Here is a 19,471-nt window from a genome sequence, read left to right on the forward strand (position 1 = left end):
CCTCCCTCCCTTTTCCCCCCTCTTCCTTCCTCCCCTTTTCCCGTTTTCTCTCTTTACTCCTTCTTCCTTCCCCCAAGGGTGGCCAAACCCCCACTGACCCCTCCTGGCAGCTTCTCAAATTCCACTCCCTCCCTAGTGGCAGGAGATGCTGCCCAGCCATCAGGGAGCCCACAGGCCTGCCCCTACCGATTTCTCTGCTGGTGGCAAATGGAGTCATGGCCACAGCACAGAGCCCCCGCCCCACCTCTGTTGCTAAATTCCTATGTGACCTTGGAGGACTCCCTGACTCAGCTCCCACAACTGTGCAAAGACTTCTGAGATTCCATCCAATCCTGCCCTCTGCCATTTGCATACCCAGGGCTCTGCTCACCCTGTCACCATTCCTGCCCCTCCTCCTTTCCGCTTGCCCTCTGGAGTTGTTAAACACACACACAGACCCACATATACAGCCCTCCTCTGTTATTCACCTGCAGTAAGTCCAGTGTGGGCCTTCCCAGGAAAGGGAGATTAAGGGAACTTCTAATGAATTCACTCCCTGTCACTAAGGGGTCCATCTCCAAGTGATTCTGAGCTCATCGAGTGCCCCCAGGTTCCAGCTCCCATACCAAACTAAGGCCAGAGACCAGCCCTGGCTCCCACTCATTCCTTGTGTTCAGTGACTCATTGACCATCCCCAGTAACCCCAGAGGCAGTGCATTGTTTCGGGAGTCAACAGTACCTTCTTCCAAAAGAATGAACCTATGATGGTGGAACCTTAAGCATCTTAACAAGGAGGAGAGGGAACCCAGCAAAGCAACCTTGGCCGTTCCCACAGCTCCTCAGAGGATTCAGCCCAGAATCTGTGAGCCAAATCAGAAGGTGGGGTGTGAGCCCCTGAGCCTAGAAGCAGCCTCCAGCCTCCAGTGCACTTTGATAAGGATAATTCTGGAGATTGGCTTCCTGATTCATTAGCATCTCTGTGAAGATTTTCTAAGGCAAGGAGAAAGCACAGATAATTGGCCTGTTAAAGAGCAGAGTTATTCCTTGTGAAGCAAATGGGGGGAGGGGGAAGGCAAAAAAAAGCCCGTATCTGGAGGGACTGAAGTGCAACCTGAGGAAGGCCTTTCCAGTCACAAGGAGGGTAGAGAGCAGGCTGCTCTCTGAGGATGTCTCAAAGCCAAGGGCAGTAGAAGTAAGGGTAGGAACCCATGTTCTGGGTACAGGAAGGAGTGGAAGCTAGAAGCTTCCTGGGAGGAGGGTAACTTTAAGCCCTGGCTCACAAGCATCTGAGTTTGATGCAACATGGAAGACTGTTTCTGAGAGGGCACAAAAGGACCCAGAAGAACTTCTAAGCATTCCAGGTGGGCCACCCAGAACCCCTAGATTGCTCAGGGTCTCCCTGACTTCTCTATCATCCTCATCTACTCTTCTACTCCTCTGGCGCCTGGGGGGAATGGCCACCCTTCTCTCTCCTTCCCTCCCTCCTTTCCACTTCCCCTTCCCAGTCCCTCTTCTCAGTCCGTCTCTCCTCAACACTTACATCTGGCTCCACTCCAGAGTCCCACACATTCAGGGAACTCTTGGAAACTTGAGCAAGAATTCTCCCTCATACCTCTTCCAGATACCTTCAATTCTAATTGGAATAAGATGAATGACTAGGTGGGCTGGGGTATGGTTAAGTGGATGGGTAGGTAGGTGGATGGCTGAATAAATGGGTACATGGATGGCTGAATAGGTGGAAGGATAAATGGATAAAGTAAAGAAGATTGTACAGATGATGGGTATAGGTGTAGGTGGGTAGACTGGTGGATGGATGGATGAATGAGTAGACTGATCGGTGGGTGGATAGATGAATGGATGACGAATGGTTAGGTGGGTGGTTGCAAGTATGTGTCTAGTAGATGGGTAAGTAGATGAATAGGGAGATAGGTGGGTGGGTGGATGGATTGATAGATGGGAAGATGAATATATGATGGATGGATGCATGGATGGCAGATGGATAAATAGATGAGTTGGTTGTGGATGTCTGGTGGGTGGGTGGGTAGATAAATGTATAGATGGGTGGATGGGTAGGTGGGTAGACAGATAGATAGACGGGAAGGTGAATAGATGATGAATGGATGGTTGGATAATTAAAATCATCAGCTTATCCCAAATCATCAGATGATCTAAAATCAGGGATAATGGGAAAACCACTGAGGCATTTTAAAGGAGATAATGTAAAACAACAAAGAGATTAAGATGGCTGTACCAAGATGGTATGTGTCCCCTCAGAGAGAAGTGTGAGCACGCAGGGACCCCAGCTAACCCCAGTGAACCCCTCCTTGCTCCTCTCCCTGCAGGTGGGCTGTAAGGCAGCTGTGGTCTTATTCCAGTACTGTGTCATGGCCAACTTCTTCTGGCTGCTGGTAGAGGGACTCTACCTACACACCCTGCTCGCCATCTCCTTCTTCTCCGAGCGGAAGTACTTCTGGGGGTACATACTCATCGGCTGGGGTATGGTACCAGGGAGGGCTGCCAGGCTGGGGAATAAGGGGGCAGGGCCTGGGGAGCTCACCTGGGGAAGGGTACCAACTCAGCCTGCAGACTAAGTGTCTTGCTGGACTGTAGGTCTTGCCTCTAAGCCTCTCAGCCAATGGTTGATAAAGTCCCCAAATGTCTGAGCCCTGGGCAGGTGCCCTCAGGCTACTGCTGCACCTAGGGCAGATCTGTGGGACAGGCAGGTTCTGTAAGCATCCTTTCATTTCCCCTCAGCCCCTGAAACAAAAGGGGCCATTGCTTGTCTGTAAGGTGCCTTTGTCAAAATAAGAAAGAAAGACTCTCCCTCTAGGTAGACACAGTCCCTCAGGGATACAGCTTTACCCCTCAGCAGAGCATCTCTGCACAACAAACAACCTATGCAGCCATAGGTGGCAGCCCTGGAAACCCACCCTTTTCTCCCTCCTTGTCTCTGGCTCTGTCTTTCTCTTAAATCCCTCACTCCCTCTGTCCCTGCCTCCTGTGCCCTCTCCTCTTTTTCTCTCTCCTTTGGCCCTGACAGGGGTACCCAGCACCTTCACCATGGTGTGGACCATCATCAGGATCCATTTTGAGGATGATGGGTAAGCTGTCACCCCACCCCCTCTCCCCTGGGTAGGATGATAATGCCACACAGGCTTGGCAGGTGGACGAACCACAGCACTTATTCCACAGGGGAGGGCTGCAGCTGAAGGGTGACCTGGGGAACAGCAGACTCTGGGCCCATGGTCTCTGAGGAACTTGGGGCAGAGCTGGGACAATTGGGAGGACTCCTGTCCTGCTGATGCTCTCTCTGGCTGTGGACAACCTCTTTCATTCTCCCCCACCATCCCCTGCCCAGGTGCTGGGACACCATCAACTCCTCATTATGGTGGATCATAAAGGCCCCCATCCTCACCTCCATCTTGGTAAGGCCTCCTCCTACCACTTAGAGATGGGGAAACTGAGACCCACACTAGGGAAGCAACTTACCTCAGGTCATACAGGAAACTAGTGTCTAAGGTCTGAACTAAAACCTAGGCTTCCCAATGCCCATTTCAGGGTTCTCTCCATTCCCTCCCCAACCAGTTCTTCCTCGAGAGGAGAAAAAAACAGGTGGGGAGGCACAGATCTGAGGGAAGTGAATTAGGGTTCCTGGCTGGCTGCCCAGAGAGGGCAGAACCTGGGGGGAGAGATAAGACAGAGGGGCAGCAGGGACCTGAGAAAGGAAACAGGCCATTATCAGCCCAGGGGGCTGGATACTCATCTCCTCTCTGACCTCCTGACCACGGCCCCACCCACCAGGTAAACTTCATCCTGTTCATTTGCATCATCCGAATCCTGGTTCAGAAACTGCGGCCCCCAGATGTCAGGAAGAGTGATAGCAGCCCATACATGTGAGTGTGGGCCCAGCGCCCTGGCTCCCCAGTCCCCCACTCCCAGTCCTCTAATCATGCCGCATACCCTTAAGGCCCCCTACACCAAAACTTCAGAGTGACCAGATTGCCACATTGCTGTTACCCACCTCCACGCCCCCTGACCTGAATAAGCCCAGAAGTGTCCCCTGCCTGGACCCCACCCTCACCAGATTGCCTCAGAGCCCCAAGTTTGCTTCTTCTTGACTCACCTAGCAGGTGATCTGACCCAAGAATGCCACTGCTGCCAGGCTAGGGAGCTTCAGAAAACAGTAGATAACCCGTGTCTTGTTCACACCATGTCCCCAGTGCCTGGCATGTGCCTGGCACAGAGAAAGTACAATAAATCCACAGTGGATGAAGGCCCTGGGGGAGTCCCCAGTCTACCAAAGAGACAGCCATGCTCAGGACTCAGTACTCCTCAGTCATAATAATGATATCTACAGTTGACTGGTGCCAGGCATGGGCTAAGGGGTCTCCATGTATCATCTCATTTCACCCACATAATCCCCGTTAAAAAAGGAAAAAAAAAAAAAACATTTTACAGATGAGGAAACCGACACACACTTCCTCTTCCGCAACTGACAAAGCCTGCCCACTCTCCATTCCCCATGGGTGGTAGGGGGTGGAAAGGTATAGTGTCCATGGGACAGTGATCAGGACTCCTTGCTTGGAAAGGTGTGAGTGCTGTTCCCTGTGCTTGGGAGGACTAGAGAAAAAAGTGGGTTTTCATGGGCGCAACAAGGCTTGCAGGGAGAACTAAAAAAACGGAACACAAAAATGTGGAAAGGGTGGTGGCTGTGGGCAGGCGAGTAAGCAGGGCCAGATTACCCAATAAGCAAGGTACACATGGGCCAAATGTGCCTTCCCAACGATCTGCAGCATACAATTTCACCTGTCCCCTATCACGTCAAATATATAGTAAAACCCATGTGAAATTACTTACCACAGATTAGCAAGTAAATACAATTAAACCCGTGGGTACCTTGCTCAATGCAAACCAGCGCATACTGTGCGTACTGGTTAATCCACCCCTGCCAGTAGGGGTTTGCACGCCCACAGATGGAAACAGGGGCTGATTGACAGGGGTGGCTTATCCAATAAGCAAAGTAAGCACGGGTTTACTTGTGCTTACTAATCTGTAGTGAACAATTTCACATGGGTTTCACCACATCTTTGACTCTTGTTACAGTTTGCTACTCTGCACCCCTGGGAATCCAGTCTTTACCAAGGCTTACATCTTTGATGTGGTGAAACCCATGTGAAATTGTTCACTGCAGATTAGTAAGTAAGCACAAGTAAGCCCGTGCTTACCTTGTTTTCTGGGTCATCCACCTGTCAGCGATTATAAATTTGAAAAAAGGTTTTGATTCTGTAGGAGAGTGCTGTGAGGCTGGGAGAGAGACCGATGCCAGCCATACCTAGAAGCAGAATCTTTGATGTGGTAAAAAAAAAAAAAAAAGACAAAAATGAAAGTGTTCACTACAGATGATCTAGTAAGCAAGATAATCACCGTGCTTACCTTGCCTATTGGATAGTCCACCCCTGCTGACTGATCATCAGGGCTGTGCAGATAAGACAGGCCTGGGTATCCCACAAGGGCCTTCTAGTCCTGGGATTCTAGAATGTTCTTCTGGGCCTGACTTCTCATTTGGGGAGTTTGTGCTGTGGTTCTAAGATTCCAGGCTAGAATGTCACGAGCTGCTGGATTTAGGATTCTATTCTAGAATCCTGTGATTCTCTCAGATGATACTAAGACTCACGTTCCTGGTGTCACAGAATTCTCTCCTGCTGGATGAGTAGGCGGACCTTCACTTCCTGTTTGAGAAGGGAAGGCCCTGTAGGGGTCTGCTGTATACTGAGGGGCAACACACTGGGCTTGCACACTCATCCTTTACTTTGCCTGTCGGACCTTGTTTCCCCCAATGTACAACCACTTGAAAGAGCTTGCATCTGAGGCAGAGGAAGCTGGTCATCGCCAGGTCTGCGTGGGTGAGATGGAAATTGAACAGCTGTCAGCAGGCAGAAGGGGCGGGGGGAGTAGGAGATGGAGCTCCCCGCGGAGGGGGTGTCAGCTCCCACTTTCCACCTCCCTATAAGCATTCAATTTAAAGAAAGCCTCCATCTGTCAGCCTCAGCCATGAGAGACAGGCTTGCAACTGGGGAGGGTTGGGCAGTGCTGGGGATCTTGGTATGGCTGGGAGCCATGTTCAGGATGCAGAGGAGGGCAAGGCCAGCTCCTCTGGCCCCAGCTTATTGTGGGACCTCAGGCCTAGGGCTCAGCCTCCCTGGGCAGACTGCCAAAGCAGGAGAGAAAGAGGCAGAGACACCTTACCCCAGGCCTCTACCAGCAGGAAACCATGGGCTCACACTGCCTGGACCAGCTATGAGGTCAGGTGGGTGGGAGGTCTGAACCATGGTGATCCCTGCTCCACAGGAGAGGGGTGAGTCATTTGGAGTAAATTTGGACTCTGCTGGGCACACAGGCTGGTGAAGGAGGAGCTGGTCCTTTAGAGCATGTTGGGAGTGTGTGTATTGGTATGTGGGAGGGTGCAATCCTGGAGAAGGTAGTAGCCCCTAGAGAAGTGAACACAGCAGAAAAGACAAAGACAGAGGGCTGGACCCTGAATCATCCCTAGTGACCAAGCACCAGGTGGGTACCCACCACCCTCCCAAGTGGCCTTGGGCATATGTAGTCAGCACCCCCGTTAGAAAGGCTTCCTTCCCAGAAGTTCTCATTCCCTGTAGGGAACTGGTGTCTCACGGATACACCGTACTGTACAGCAGTCAAAGCACTAGGGTTTTCAGTGGGCCTTCAATTCTACAGAAATGAAGAAATGACCATGTTAAGTATACATTTACCCCATTATACAGATGGGGCAACCGAGACCAGAGGAAGAGGGACCAGGCTCTCCTGTTGCCTGAGACCATCTACTCAGTAGCTGCTGCAGAGTCAAAAGTCCCACTACTAGGCATCATTTTCAGAGTTCATTACTGGCCTCTACACTCTCTCCTCCAGAGCGGTGAGAATAGAAGTTTCTTTCTCATGCCTCCTTCCAGACCAGGAGGGCCAGCAGGGAACATAAGGGCTGAGTCACTGCAGATACAGCAGAGCAGGCATAGTGTTTCCTGGAGGTAACAGCCTGTCCTCACATGTCCTCCTCATGTCACTGTCTCCATCTTCTAGGCCCCCAGCCGCCCCTACAGCAGACCCAATCTTATCTGCACATGTGGACACACATACCCACTGACTGCCCCTTCCCTGTCCCTAGGAGGCTGGCCAAGTCCACGCTCCTGCTGATTCCCCTGTTTGGAGTCCACTACATCATGTTTGCCTTCTTCCCTGACAACTTTAAGGCTGAAGTGAAAATGGCCTTTGAGCTCGTCCTGGGGTCTTTCCAGGTATGTACTGTTGGCTTAAGGCTACATTCTTCTTTGGCCATTAAGGGAATTCAACCTGGGGCTTTGGCCCCTTGTTACTGGATTCTAACCTTTTCATTGCAAAAGCATTGATTGAGCATGTATGGTGGGCTGGGCCCTATGCTTAACCGCTTAACCAGAGGAACACAGGGGCTGGGGCAGGGCTGGGAGTTCCTGGGGTCTGTCTACTCCACCTTTCTTGCCCCCTTTCTCCCCAGGGTTTTGTGGTGGCCATCCTCTACTGCTTCCTCAATGGCGAGGTAAGCCCCTCCCAGACCCTGGAGGCCAGGGAACACAGAGCTCCAGTAGACCCAAGGCCCAGAAACCCAGATGGACACATGCAGAGCAAGCCTGGTTAAACCTTGCTACTCCACATGTGATCCTCAGGCTAGCAGCATCTGCATCACTTAGGATAGTGCTAAAAATGCAGATTTCTGGACCCACCCCAGACCTGCTGACTCAGAATCTGAAATTTAACAAAACCCCCAAGGGATATGTGTGCCTAGTGAGTAGGGAGGGGAGGGCCAGTGAGCAAAAGTTGAGTTGCAGTGGAGACCTGGTTACAAGGCACAAAAATTCAGTTGGATGATGAGCTCAAGTGAGCTGGAGGGTAGAGATTTGAAGAATGGGGTTACAAATACCCCTAGGCAGCATCTTACTTCCACCCCGGACTGCATTCTCTGGTCCTCTCTGCTTTTAGCCTCCCACCAACCCCCACTCCAAGGCCGTGATCTGCCCCTTTCCCTAACCTGGTCCCAACTCTAATTCTCAGTGCAGCATCTGGGTCTCTCAGTTTAGATTCCCAAAGGAGGATATGATTGGCTGGCTCAGTGCCCTAGTCAAGAGCAGCCCAGTCAGCAGCAGAGTAGGCTCTAGGGTGGGCCTGACCACCCTCTCCTCTTCCAGGTGCAGGCTGAGCTGCGAAGGAAATGGCGGCGCTGGCACCAGCAGGGCGTCCTGGGCTCAAACCCCAAATACCAGCACCCTTCTGGAGTCATTAACTGTGCCACGAGCAGCACTCAGGTCTCCATGCTGAGCCGCATCAGCCCAGATGCACGCCGCTCCTCCAGCTTCCAAGCTGAAGTCTCCCTGGTGTGACTGCTGGGCACCCAGGGCGGCCCTTCTGCCCCCACCCCCCCCCAGGTGGCACGGGAAACAGAGGCCTGCCTGGATGCGGCTAGCCCCAGCTGTGGGCATAGAACGTGCTCCGGCCCCCAAGTCACTGTCTGGACTTCCTTGGGGAGTGCAGCCCTTGTGCTTGCCTGGGAAATAGGAGGGTGCATACCTGGGAGAGCCAAAGAAGAGGTGGGAGTGCTTCCCCTGCAGGATGTAGGGTGGAAATCAGTCATCAGACTCCTCCCACAAAGGCCCCCTCTGCCAATCAAGAGCAGAAAATCTGACTTTGACCCCTGATAGCTCTCCTGATCAATCAGAGGAAGGCAGCCCCTCCTCCAACGCTGTTGGTGTGATCTGAGAGGACAATGGTCATGCCCAGAAAGGTCACCCACCCGCCACCAGCCACCACCTCAACGGTGCCTGAAATTCCATCATTACTGTCACATTCCTTTGGGTTAAGCATTGCCACTCACACATCTCTCTGAAGATGCATTTCCCCCTCCCCCAGGGCCTGCTCTGAGCTGCCAGTTCGATACGTGAGTGAGTTTCTCTGCCTCAGGCAGCTGCGGTTGTGACATTGGGTTTGGGGGGCACAGCTACCTCTGCAGTCCCCTCTGAGATGGAGCTAGGGGCTCCAAGGGCCCTCTCAGACCATGGCTGTGGCTGGAACCATGCACCCTGAGGACCTGAGAACCCTGAAGCTTCTGGGGAGCCTACCCACTCTCCAACCCTGGCAGCTCTACATCCAGCCAAGAGGAAACAGTTCTATTCTTAGGTCAATATGAAGCAGCTGACAGAGCTGCTGGAGGTCCCAGAAATGGTTAAGTATGAGCGTTCCAAAGGCCGAAGTCATTCCAGCAGAGAAGGAATAGATGGAGTGTGAGATGACCATGTCACCCTTGCCTAGGGTTCAGTCAAGAGGAGGTAGATAGAAGAGAGCACAGATGTCACCAAAACAAGTGAACAGAGGCAGTATGACTAATAGAAAAGTTTAGAAACAGGTAGTAGGGCGAAGTAGATGATGTCAGTCAGCAAGAGATGTCTCCATAGTCATTGCCCAAGCTGAGCTCTGAGAATTGGAGGGGCTCCTTCTCCAGAGATGAGCTGAGGTGGTAGAAGAGGGGCAGGGAAGGAAGAGAAGCAGAAACCAGAGGAGCCAACAGATCCTAGAAGCAGGGTGTTTGTAGAGGGGAAGGCAGCACCTTGCCTTCCACTTCCTGTAAACTTGCAAGGAGGCTGTCTTGCTGCCGGAGCAGGAGAGAGATGCCAAGCTGTTAAGAAGAGACCAGAGAGGGCTGGTAAAAGCTCAGATCTACCCACAAAGCTCTTTCAAAGTCTTGTTCTGCTCACTACCATCCCATGACCCATCACCAAATGACAGCCCCAGCCCAGCATCCTGCAGAGGATATGTGTGACTGTGAGCCTGAGGCAGGGGCAGCCCCAGGTAAATACCCTTTGATCAGTTGTCTAGGAGTAGCTAACACCTTCCATCTACATTCATAAACACACCATGCCCTGCCCTGTGCATGGTCAGCTGTAGGACAGAGGAGGTGGTACTCCCAGCTTTGGCCTCAAGTACTCCCAGGCCTGCTGGAGAGAGCATTCTCAGCTCCCCCACCCCCAGGCCAACAGTGTCTGCTGACTTCCAGTGAGAGACCTCCAGTTCCAGGAAGGTGCTGATGGTGAAGAGCTGGGCTGGGGACTTGGGGGACCAGGGACTTCCATTCTTCCCGGAGGGTCTCACACTCCTGCTACTCCCAAGGCATGAGGGATAAGAGGAAACAGGCAATGTGTCCATGTGCCTCTCACCCAGCTGGGCATGTCACTCACCCTCTCTGATTTCCCTCCTCCTCTTCCTCCCTCCCTACTCTGTGCTTCCCCAAACTGGTTCCTTGTTCACTCCCATACTTCTCAGAAAGGTCCAGAAGACAGAGCCCAAGTCGTTTAGTCCTGATTCTGCTTCACATTTGTTCTGAGACCATAAGCAGGTCGTGATCTCTGGACCTCAGTTTCTCTATCTGTACAATAGAGGGTGTTGTGTGGGGAGTTCTTCACGTCCTCCTGGCCAAGGCTTTGGTGGCTAACAAGAAGAGGGCTGCCCAGAGCCCTCAGCCACCTGCTCTGCCCTCTGAGCTCAGAAAAGGAGGACAGCAGCTGAAGGGGAAACCTCAAATACTCTGGGGGCCAAGGGCATACACAGAGGATGGAGCCTGTGCAGAGAACTCGGTTTGAGAATTGGAGGGGCTCTTCTAGAGATGAGCTGAGGTGGTGAAGAGGGGCAAGGAAGGAAGGGAAGCAGAAACCAGAGAAGCCAACAGATCCTAGAAGCAGGGTGTATGTAGAGGAAAGGGCAGCACCCTATCTTCCAGATCAGGGATCTCACAGGCTGCCTGAGGTATGTGAAGGCCAAGTGCGGCCCCCAGACCAAGCTGAAGCTGGTCCATCCACCACAGTGCCTGAAATCCCAACATCAGTGTCATGGCTTCAGGGAAAGGCAGAGAGCCCTGCGTAAGGGAGCAGAGTTACCAGCCAAGAGGGTGTAGAGTGAATGAAACGCACAGAGACTGAAGATACGGGCAACAAAAGGCAGGACAGCTGAGGCCCTCTGACCAGGGAGGGGACAAGAGGTGAAAAGCCCAGTGAAGCCAAAACACAGATGCAGACCAGCAGAGGCTGTAACTGGGCATCCCGACCTGGAAACAGACATGGAGTAGGGGTGACCACGAGCAGCACTCCTCCTCCTTCCCCTCTACCCCCCAGGTCCCAGGGTCCCTATCCTGCTTTGCAGGGCACTTGTCAGTCAAGGCCAGTTCATCTCTGTCGCCACCTGGTGGGTGCTTCAAGGATTTCACCAAGGTTAGCTGTAGTGCCCCAAAGACCAGGTTGCGGGCCCCTGCCCAGGAGGCCTAGTGACACAGGGCAGGTCTCTCTCAGCTGCATTTCAGAGTGACAGACAAGAGGGAGGTGGTGAGGCACAGGACTGGTGACCCCAGGGTCAGCCTGGGGATAAGGAAACCCAGGGCCTGGGCCCCATACCCAGGACCCCTGATCTTGGTGAACCCTGGGATCTGTGCCTCAGATCCAGCTGTGACACCTGGCAGAGCCTGCCTCTGGTTAACCACAGGCTAGGCCTTGGCCTGTGTGCAGATTGAAACCTGGCCCCTGACCCCAGATCCCAGTCTCTGACGCCAAAGCCCAGTTAACCCAGGTTAGCACCTCCTCGGACGACAAAGACAAGGAAACCTCCCTCCCCAGCACTGAGATCCACCAGTGTGTAAATGTCAGAGCAACCATGTAAATGATTCCTGCCAAGCAGGGACACGGGCTGCCCAAGGACGATGGCCAGTCTGTCTGCAGTCAGGATAGCGAGCAGCTTTTCAGGTGAGGTAACATCGGGCTGGTCTCTGAGGACTAGGTAGGCTCCCTGGGCCCCACAGGAGCAGGATGAGTAATAGGGACACCTGAAACCAAGTGACTGGCTCCTGGAGCCCTTTCCAGCAGGAACACAGGGGAGGCTTCTTAAATGAGGCCAAAGGGGTGGGGATGGCTACTCTGGCTGCTGTGAAGGGCCCCAGGGGCAGGTCTGGGAGAAGTGGCCAGTCCATTATCCAGGTGAGGGAGGAGGAAGAGCAGGTTTGGGAGATGATGACCTGGTTTTGCACATGCTGAATGCAATGTCTGTGGGACACCTGGTGAGAAGCCCCAAAGCTGTTGGAAATAGGACCTAAAGTGACAGGGCCCAGGCAGGGGCCGAGGAGACCAGGACAGCCCCTGGGTGTGGGAGAGGGGTGCACAGGGAGTCTTTAGCCCAAGGCACCTCCATACGATGTGCTGGGCAGAGGAGGGGTACGGAGTCAGCATCAGCCCCTCTGTTCTCACCCCTCACCAGGGCCTGTTTTAATGAGCAGTGACCCAGCCTCTCCCCACAACCCCCCCCCCATGTGGGAACAGGAACTGGTCTTATCTCTCCCGGGGGAGGGGGCTGGAGCCACAGCTGGCAGTCATTAAACACCCTCATCACGCCAGGGATGGCCGAGATATTAATAGCCAGGAGCCGATGGCCCTGGAGACACAGGCTCCCAGGAAGAGGGACAGTAACCTCACAGGCCATGGGGATGAAGGGGATGGGTCAGGAAGCCATCCCAGCAATGCCCCAGCCTCCTCCATGCAGGACAGAGAGGGAAACCAATGTCCAGAGAAGGGAAGGAATTGCTCAGGGTCTCCAGCAAGTCACTGACAGAGCCCAGCCTTGAACTGAGTTCTCCAAATTCAAAGCCCTGCTCCTCCCAGTGTGTGGATTGTCACAGGAGAGACTGATTGGGAGTGCCCTGTGGGAGGACACAGGAGGAGCAGACCAGGTTGGGGCTGCTGATCTTGTCTTTACTACTTTTTTAAAAATTGAGGTCAAATTCACATAACAGAAAATTATCCATTTTGAAGTGAACAATTCAGGGGCATTTTGTGCATTCACAGTGTTGTGCAACCACCTCTGTCTAGTTCCAGAACATTCTCATCAGCCCACAAGGAAACCCCGTACCTGCTAAGCAGTTGCTCCCATTGCCCCTCCTCCCCACTCCTGGTAACCACCGATCTGCATCCCGTCTCTATGGGTTTACCTCTTCTGGGTATTTCATATAAACGGAATCGTACAATATGTGACCTTTCACATCTGGCTTCTTTCACTTAGCATAATGTTTTCGAAGTTTATCCACATCGTAGCATGTATCAGTACACTTTAAATTTTTGATATTTTGTTCATTATGTATTTTTGCATTACTTTTGATTTTTTTTAATATTGCATTAAAATATTATTTATCTTGCTTACTGAGTTTTCTGGTGCCCTCTTGTATTTTGCACCTTACCCTGGTTCCAGCTCACCTGGGATTCACCTCACCCTAAACCCTCGTGGCATAGTGGTTAAGAGCTATGGCTGCTAACCAAAAGGCCACCAGTTCGAATCCACCAGGCGCTCCTTGGAAACCCTACAGGGCAGTTCTGCTCTGTCCTATAGGGTTGCTATGAGTTGGAATCAACTCAACGGCAACGGGTTTTTGGTTTAGTCTCAGCTGCTCCCAGAGCCCCAGCACACCTGAGTCCCAGGATGTTGGAACTGGAAAAGAGTCTGGAGAACTCTGGACCAGGCTCCATGTTGCTCAGAGGGAAAGGGATAGTGTCAAGATGATGATGTCTATAGGAAATAGGCAGCTCCAGGATTAATTCGGTGGTTCAACAACGTCATCATAGACCTAGGTGTTTTCTACCTGTCCACTCTGCAATCTTCAGTATGTTGAATTTCTTCCTCAAACTTAACTCCTCATGATTGCCAGATGGCTGCCACTGCCTCAAGTTTCATGTTCTCACAGAACCCCAACCACTGGCGGGGGAATTTCTCATCATACGTCTCCTTTTATCAGGGAAGATAACCCATCCCAGAACCTATCTCCCTGCATACTTCCCTCAGGTTCCTTGGCCAGGATTAGGTCACATGCCCAAGCCCTAGCTTCAAGAGAAGCCAGGCTTGTATAAGGGAAGTTGATCTGCCAAGAAGAAATGGGGGATGGCTGCTGAGTAAGCAACCAAGAAAGTCTGACTCCCAGTCTGGTTTTGGGATGCTTCTTTGAGTAAATGTGTGGCCTTTCTGTTTCTTTCCATCTAAGCCTGTGGTGTAGCATACAGTGGAGGTATGGGGGTGGGGGGAAATGCAAATTAGTCACGGTTCAGTACAGGAAAGAGAAGACACTTTAGGTATTTCATGCAGAAAGAGAGTTCAAGTAGGAAATTTAATTTAATGGAAGTTAGGACCCACCTCTCCCTTTCATGGTCACACCACCACAGCTGTTACCTTTCAGGAAATTATTGTTAACGTCTCAATGTCGGACTCGAAAGTGGAAGGAACATAATGTCTTGGTGCTGCAAAAACTCGTGCCTGCCAGATTCTACTCATCAACCACCACACCAAGGAAGAATGGCCTTCACCCCGCTTTTGCCTTCCAACTCTGTCATGAGTACAACTCTCTAGCAGAACCTAAGTTGCATCCACATCTCTAGCAGCAAGGGAGTCTGGAAAGGAGGTCTTTAGCCTTCCATTCCCTGCAACACAGAAGAATATGGAACGGGCTTGAGAGGGGTGCCAAGTGCCGAAGTTCCCCAGAAAGCAGAGACTGAGATAAGAGCCTGCAACAGGGAAACAGGAATGGGGAACAGAGAAGAGTGAAACAAGGAAGTAGGGAAAGCCAATATAAGGGTATTGTTGAACTGGTCACTACTGTGGCAACAGGGACTCATTTCCACTAGGACCGTCTGAGGAGCTGGCCTCAGAATTATCCTTCCAAGGGACTGAAGAGGGAGTTTTAACCACTGGCTCCCATTCCCCATAGCTCAAGGTTTTCCCATGTCAACTCCCTCAGACTTCCAGTCTTGGGCATGCATAAGTGCCAAGCGGGTCCCTACGGGCGCTCACACATGGTGTCAGAGGAACTGGGGGCTATGATAGATATGGGTACAATGCGGGTGATGAGCTGTCAGGTTACTCCTGTAGGAACCTGGCAAAGGCAAGTCAATAGGGCATGAGGCATGGGTGGTCTCCTGGTGGCAGAGAAGAGGAGCCTCACACAAAGGTCTTATGCTGCCTTTGCATGAGGGTCTTCATGGGCGTTCACTGTACCTGCTGTTGAAGTCTGCGGTTGGCGGACTTGTAGCCTGTTCTCTTGGCTGAGTCGCCAGAGTCTGCCCCACCTTGGCTCACTCTGGTCCCTCAGGTCTCAGCCACACTTCTATCCAACCTTGGGTGGGAGCCGCCCACAGCATGGCTTCTGTGGCAGGCTCACCTCACCATTCACCATGGCAGCACCACAACAGGGCCACCAGTCCAGCTCAGCACCTTCCTCATGCCATGGAGCACGCAGGAACTTCTGGATCCCTTCCAGGCCTCTGGGAATGGAAGGAGGCTTGGGGTGCTCACTCAGGCCTTCTTGTCCTCAAATCCATAGCCCCACTGTTTTTAACCAGCAAGGCCACCCCCAGTGGGCACAGGCTATCTTCCAAATGCAGAGTGGGACACACACCCAACTCTATTTTCAGCTTCCCGTTCTTTTCCCTCAAGATTTCATCGTGCAGGATTACACCAGAACACATATGTTTGACAGATTCTCCCCCTTCTTTCCACCATTCACTAGCTATGAGGGTGGGCTTCCCTCCCTCCCTCTAATTCCTATCCTCCTCCTTCCTGAAATGACATTCACCCTTCCCAGCCCTTCCCTGGGGTCATAATGGTGGAATGGCTTCACATCATTTCATCAATGAGGGGATGAGAAATACATCCTTTTAATATTTTCAAAGTATTAACATCCTTAAATTCATTCGCCAAATATTTCTGGGGCACTTCCTATGAGCCAGGCACAGTTGTGGGCACGGAGGATACAGTGGCGAACAGGCAGAGTTCCTGCCTTTGTGGTGCTGAACCTCCAAAGGTGGAGACAGATCATAAATCAGGAAAATTATAAAAGAAACAAGCAGGTGAAGAGCGAGTCGGGGTGGTCAGAGGAGGCCTCCCCAACAGAGTGACGGTTATGCAGGAGGAACTTGTTCTCCTGTTTCGATCATCAGAGGGTTTTAAGCCATATGCATCAGAGCTGGGGCCCAGAGACCTTGATCCCAAGTCAAAACACCCAGCCCTCTGCCTCTCCAGAGACAGCCTTAGACGGCTCCCTGCACCTTCACTGGGTAGGGACCCAGACACCCACTGCTGGCCAAGTGATTGGGAGGGGGTGCCTGGCTGGACCTGGAGAAATTGAGGCATGATTCTCAGGCCCATAGATTCCATCTGGGCGTGGGGACCAAGAGGTCCCCCCCCCGCCAGGCTCAGTGTCCTCGGTGCCGAGTGACAGAGAACAGGCAGCTCTTAAGAAGACTAATATTTACTCTTCAAATGAGAGCTGGCACAGCCTGTTTCCTGCAACTGGTGTCCAGCACACCCCATGGGATGGACACAACAGGAGCCACTCCGGGAGTCAGACAAATGTCCCCGCAGACACCAGCACCCAGGATAAGACAATGCCTGCAAGATGGGGACAGTATGTTCCAAGGCCCTATCTACCATGTCTTGTCTTGGCTTGCACACCTCTGTGCTGGAGAGCTCACTACCTCTCCATCCTGGTTGGACTGCTCTGTGAGAGAGTTCATTCTAATGATGGCCCTGTGTCCCCTGCCCTTTGCTCTTGCTCTGATCCCCCGGGCCTCAGAAAATGTGCATAGGACAACCTCTCAGGGCAATGGTGGTTCTGGTCACCTTCTCCCCTCCCATTCCCCACCCCCGCTTCACTTCCTTTAGCTCACACTTTGTGGTCAGAACAGGCTATTCCAGGGTAGGAGGAAGGACTTGCCTTGGGGGCACCTCTGTCCCCCTGCAGCTGTGTTCCTTGTCCTTGTAGAGCCCTTCAGCTGAGTGGCTTGTGTGGGAAAGTCTCTGCCAGGAAACTGCTGGTCAGACAGCCTGAATCTGGGAAGGACAGTCCCTGGGCTCCCATCCTCCCACCTTCCCCTCTGGAGTCCCCTCCTCTCTGTCTCCCCTTCATGGTCCCCCTATGACTTCCAGAAGGCCTCTCTGACCACTGAAGCCCTGACCTCTGCTTTGTTCGCCACCCCCAACTCCCCCCAGCCACCAGGTCAGCCCTGGGTGTTCAAACACTCTGGCAGCAGGTGGGGCTTTGGAGCTCCCCAAAGGCAGACTTCCCAGCCCCCTGAGTCCAGTGCTGGGCATACCCAAGGTGGAATCTCCCCCAGAGCAAAGTAGGCCCACCTGGTTCTCCCAGGACTCAGACCTGACTGCTGACTCTAGCAAGCCCTCTTTTCTTTTTTTTTTTTTAATAATTCCTTATTGCATCAATTGGTCTCGACCCACCTGGAGCAAAGGAGAATGAAAAACACCAAAGACACAAGGAAATTATGAGCCCAAGAGACAGCAAGGGCCACATAAACCAGAGACTAGATCAGCCTGAGACCAGAAGAACCAGATGGTGCCCGGCTACAACCAATGACTGCCCTGACAGGGAAGACAAGAGAGAACTCCTGAGGGAGCAGGCGAGCAGTGGGATGCAGACCTCAGATTCTCGTAAAAAGACCAGAGTTAATGGTCTGAGACTAGAAGGACCCCGGAGGTCATGGTCCCCAGGCCTTCTGCTGGCCCAAGACAAGAACCATTCCCAAAGCCAACTTTTCAGACAGGGATTGGACTGGACTATGGGATAGAAAATGATACTGGTGAAGAGTGAGCTTCTTGGATCAAGTAGACACATGAGACTATGTGGGCGGCTCCTGTCTGGAGGGGAGATGAGCGGGCAAAAGGGGTCAGAAGCTGGCCAAACAGACATTAAAAATAGAGTGGAGGGAAGGAGTGTGCTGTCTCATTATGGGGAGAGCAGCTAGGAGTATATAGCAAGGTGTATATAAATTTTTGTATAAGAGACTTGATTTGTAAACTTTCACTTAAAGCATAATAAAAATTAAAAAATAATTCCTTATTAACCCTACAGAGTTCCTGCGTGGTATAAATAGTTAAGGCGCTCGTTCGGCTGCTAGCTAAAAGATTGAAGGTTTGAGTCCCCCAGGCATGCCTTGGAAGAAAGGTGATCTACTGAAAAATCAGCCACTGAAGACCTTGTGGAGATTAAACAGTTGCAGACACAGCAGACAGGTTGTGGTCCTTCTTGGTCTCAAGCTTTGACGCCACTTGCTCTGATCTTTGTGAGGCCTTGACTGGCTGATCTTCCTCCTTCCCACCTGCCTATAGCAGCGTTGTCATGAGTCCACCTCCGTGTTTGAGGCACGCCTGGTCCAGGGCTCCATCCTGAAGAAAGTGCTAGAGGCGCTCAACAATGAGGCCTGCTGGGACATCAGCTGGAGCACTGTGAACCTCCAGAGTATGGACTGGTCCCATGGCTCCTTGGTGCAGCTCACCCTGTGCTGCAAGGACTTCAACGCCTACCACCATGACTGTAAGCTGGCCAAGAGTGTGAATCTCACCAGCATGTCCAAAATACTAAAACCTGCTAGCAACGAAGATGTCATTACACTAAGGGCTGAAGATAATGCGGACCCCTTGGCACTAGTATTTGAAGCACCAAACCAAGAAAAGGTTTCAGACTATGAGATGAAGTTAATGGATTTAGATGTTGAACAACTTGGAATTAGATGCCTTCTAATTGAGTTTGCACTTTTATGCTGAGATCTCAGTCATATTGGACATGCTGTTGTCACTTCCTGTGCAAAAAGATGGAGTGACATTTTCTGCAAGTGGACAACTTGGAAATGGAAACATTAAATTGTCACAAACATGTACAAGCGATGTTGATAAAGAGGAGGAGGCTGTTCCTGTCGAGGTAAATGAGCCAGCTGGGCTAACTTTTGCACTTAGGCACGTGAACTTCTTTACAAAAGCCACTCCACTGTCTCCTGCAGAAACACTCAGTGTGTCCGCAGATGTACCCTTGTAATAGAGTATAAACTTGCCAGTATGGGACACTTGATGTACTATCTGGCTCCCAAGATCAAGGACGAAGGAGGGTCTTAGGCACACTTAAAATCCAAGAAACTAAAACAAAGCTCTTTTGAGAACTGCTCCTGAGATGGCAGCATGTACTTGTCTTTCTGCTACCAAACTGGCACCTGAGTATATATGCAGATATTGTTTTCTGTAAATAACCTATTTTTTCTCCATTCTCTACAATTTGTTTAAAGAAAAAAGTCCAAAGTCAAATCTGCTCTTGTGAACCTAGAAATACTTCTGCCTTACCTAGAAATACTCTTTATGCTTTTTCTAAAAGGGTCTTCACTCTAAATACAGTTTTAAGAATGTGTTTTCAATTTAAATAAAGTTAAATTGAATTTCAAATATAAAAAAAAAAAAACCTTAAGGAGCACAGTTCTATTCTACTCTGACATAGGTGGGGTTGCCACGAGTCGGACTCGCTCGACGGCAACCAATTTTATTATCCCTGCACCCCCTGGCCCCTAGTAGGAAACTGTTCTGGATTGAATTGTGTCCCCCA

At 51.6% G+C, this 19,471-nt stretch overlaps 1 protein-coding gene and 1 pseudogene across 3 annotated transcripts in view; both read left to right on the forward strand.

Annotated features, from left to right (window-relative positions):
• Positions 1 to 13,190, forward strand: part of VIPR1 (vasoactive intestinal peptide receptor 1) — a 42,317-nt gene extending 29,127 nt beyond the window's left edge. For all 3 annotated transcript variants that reach the window (XM_049862318.1, XM_049862316.1, XM_049862317.1), the window contains exons 7-13: positions 2,322 to 2,475; positions 3,020 to 3,080; positions 3,338 to 3,404; positions 3,781 to 3,872; positions 7,163 to 7,292; positions 7,529 to 7,570; positions 8,217 to 13,190. In XM_049862318.1, coding sequence (XP_049718275.1) covers positions 2,322 to 2,475; positions 3,020 to 3,080; positions 3,338 to 3,404; positions 3,781 to 3,872; positions 7,163 to 7,292; positions 7,529 to 7,570; positions 8,217 to 8,408 — 738 coding nt within the window. In that variant the 3' untranslated portion in view covers positions 8,409 to 13,190. The remainder of the gene's footprint in view (positions 1 to 2,321; positions 2,476 to 3,019; positions 3,081 to 3,337; positions 3,405 to 3,780; positions 3,873 to 7,162; positions 7,293 to 7,528; positions 7,571 to 8,216) is intronic.
• Positions 13,191 to 14,930: 1,740 nt separating this feature from the next.
• Positions 14,931 to 18,993, forward strand: LOC126064397 (proliferating cell nuclear antigen-like; annotated as a pseudogene).
• Positions 18,994 to 19,471: the final 478 nt, after the last annotated feature.

The sequence above is a fragment of the Elephas maximus genome, chromosome 20 (assembly GCF_024166365.1).
Source record: "Elephas maximus indicus isolate mEleMax1 chromosome 20, mEleMax1 primary haplotype, whole genome shotgun sequence".
Taxonomy (NCBI): Eukaryota; Metazoa; Chordata; class Mammalia; order Proboscidea; family Elephantidae; genus Elephas; species Elephas maximus.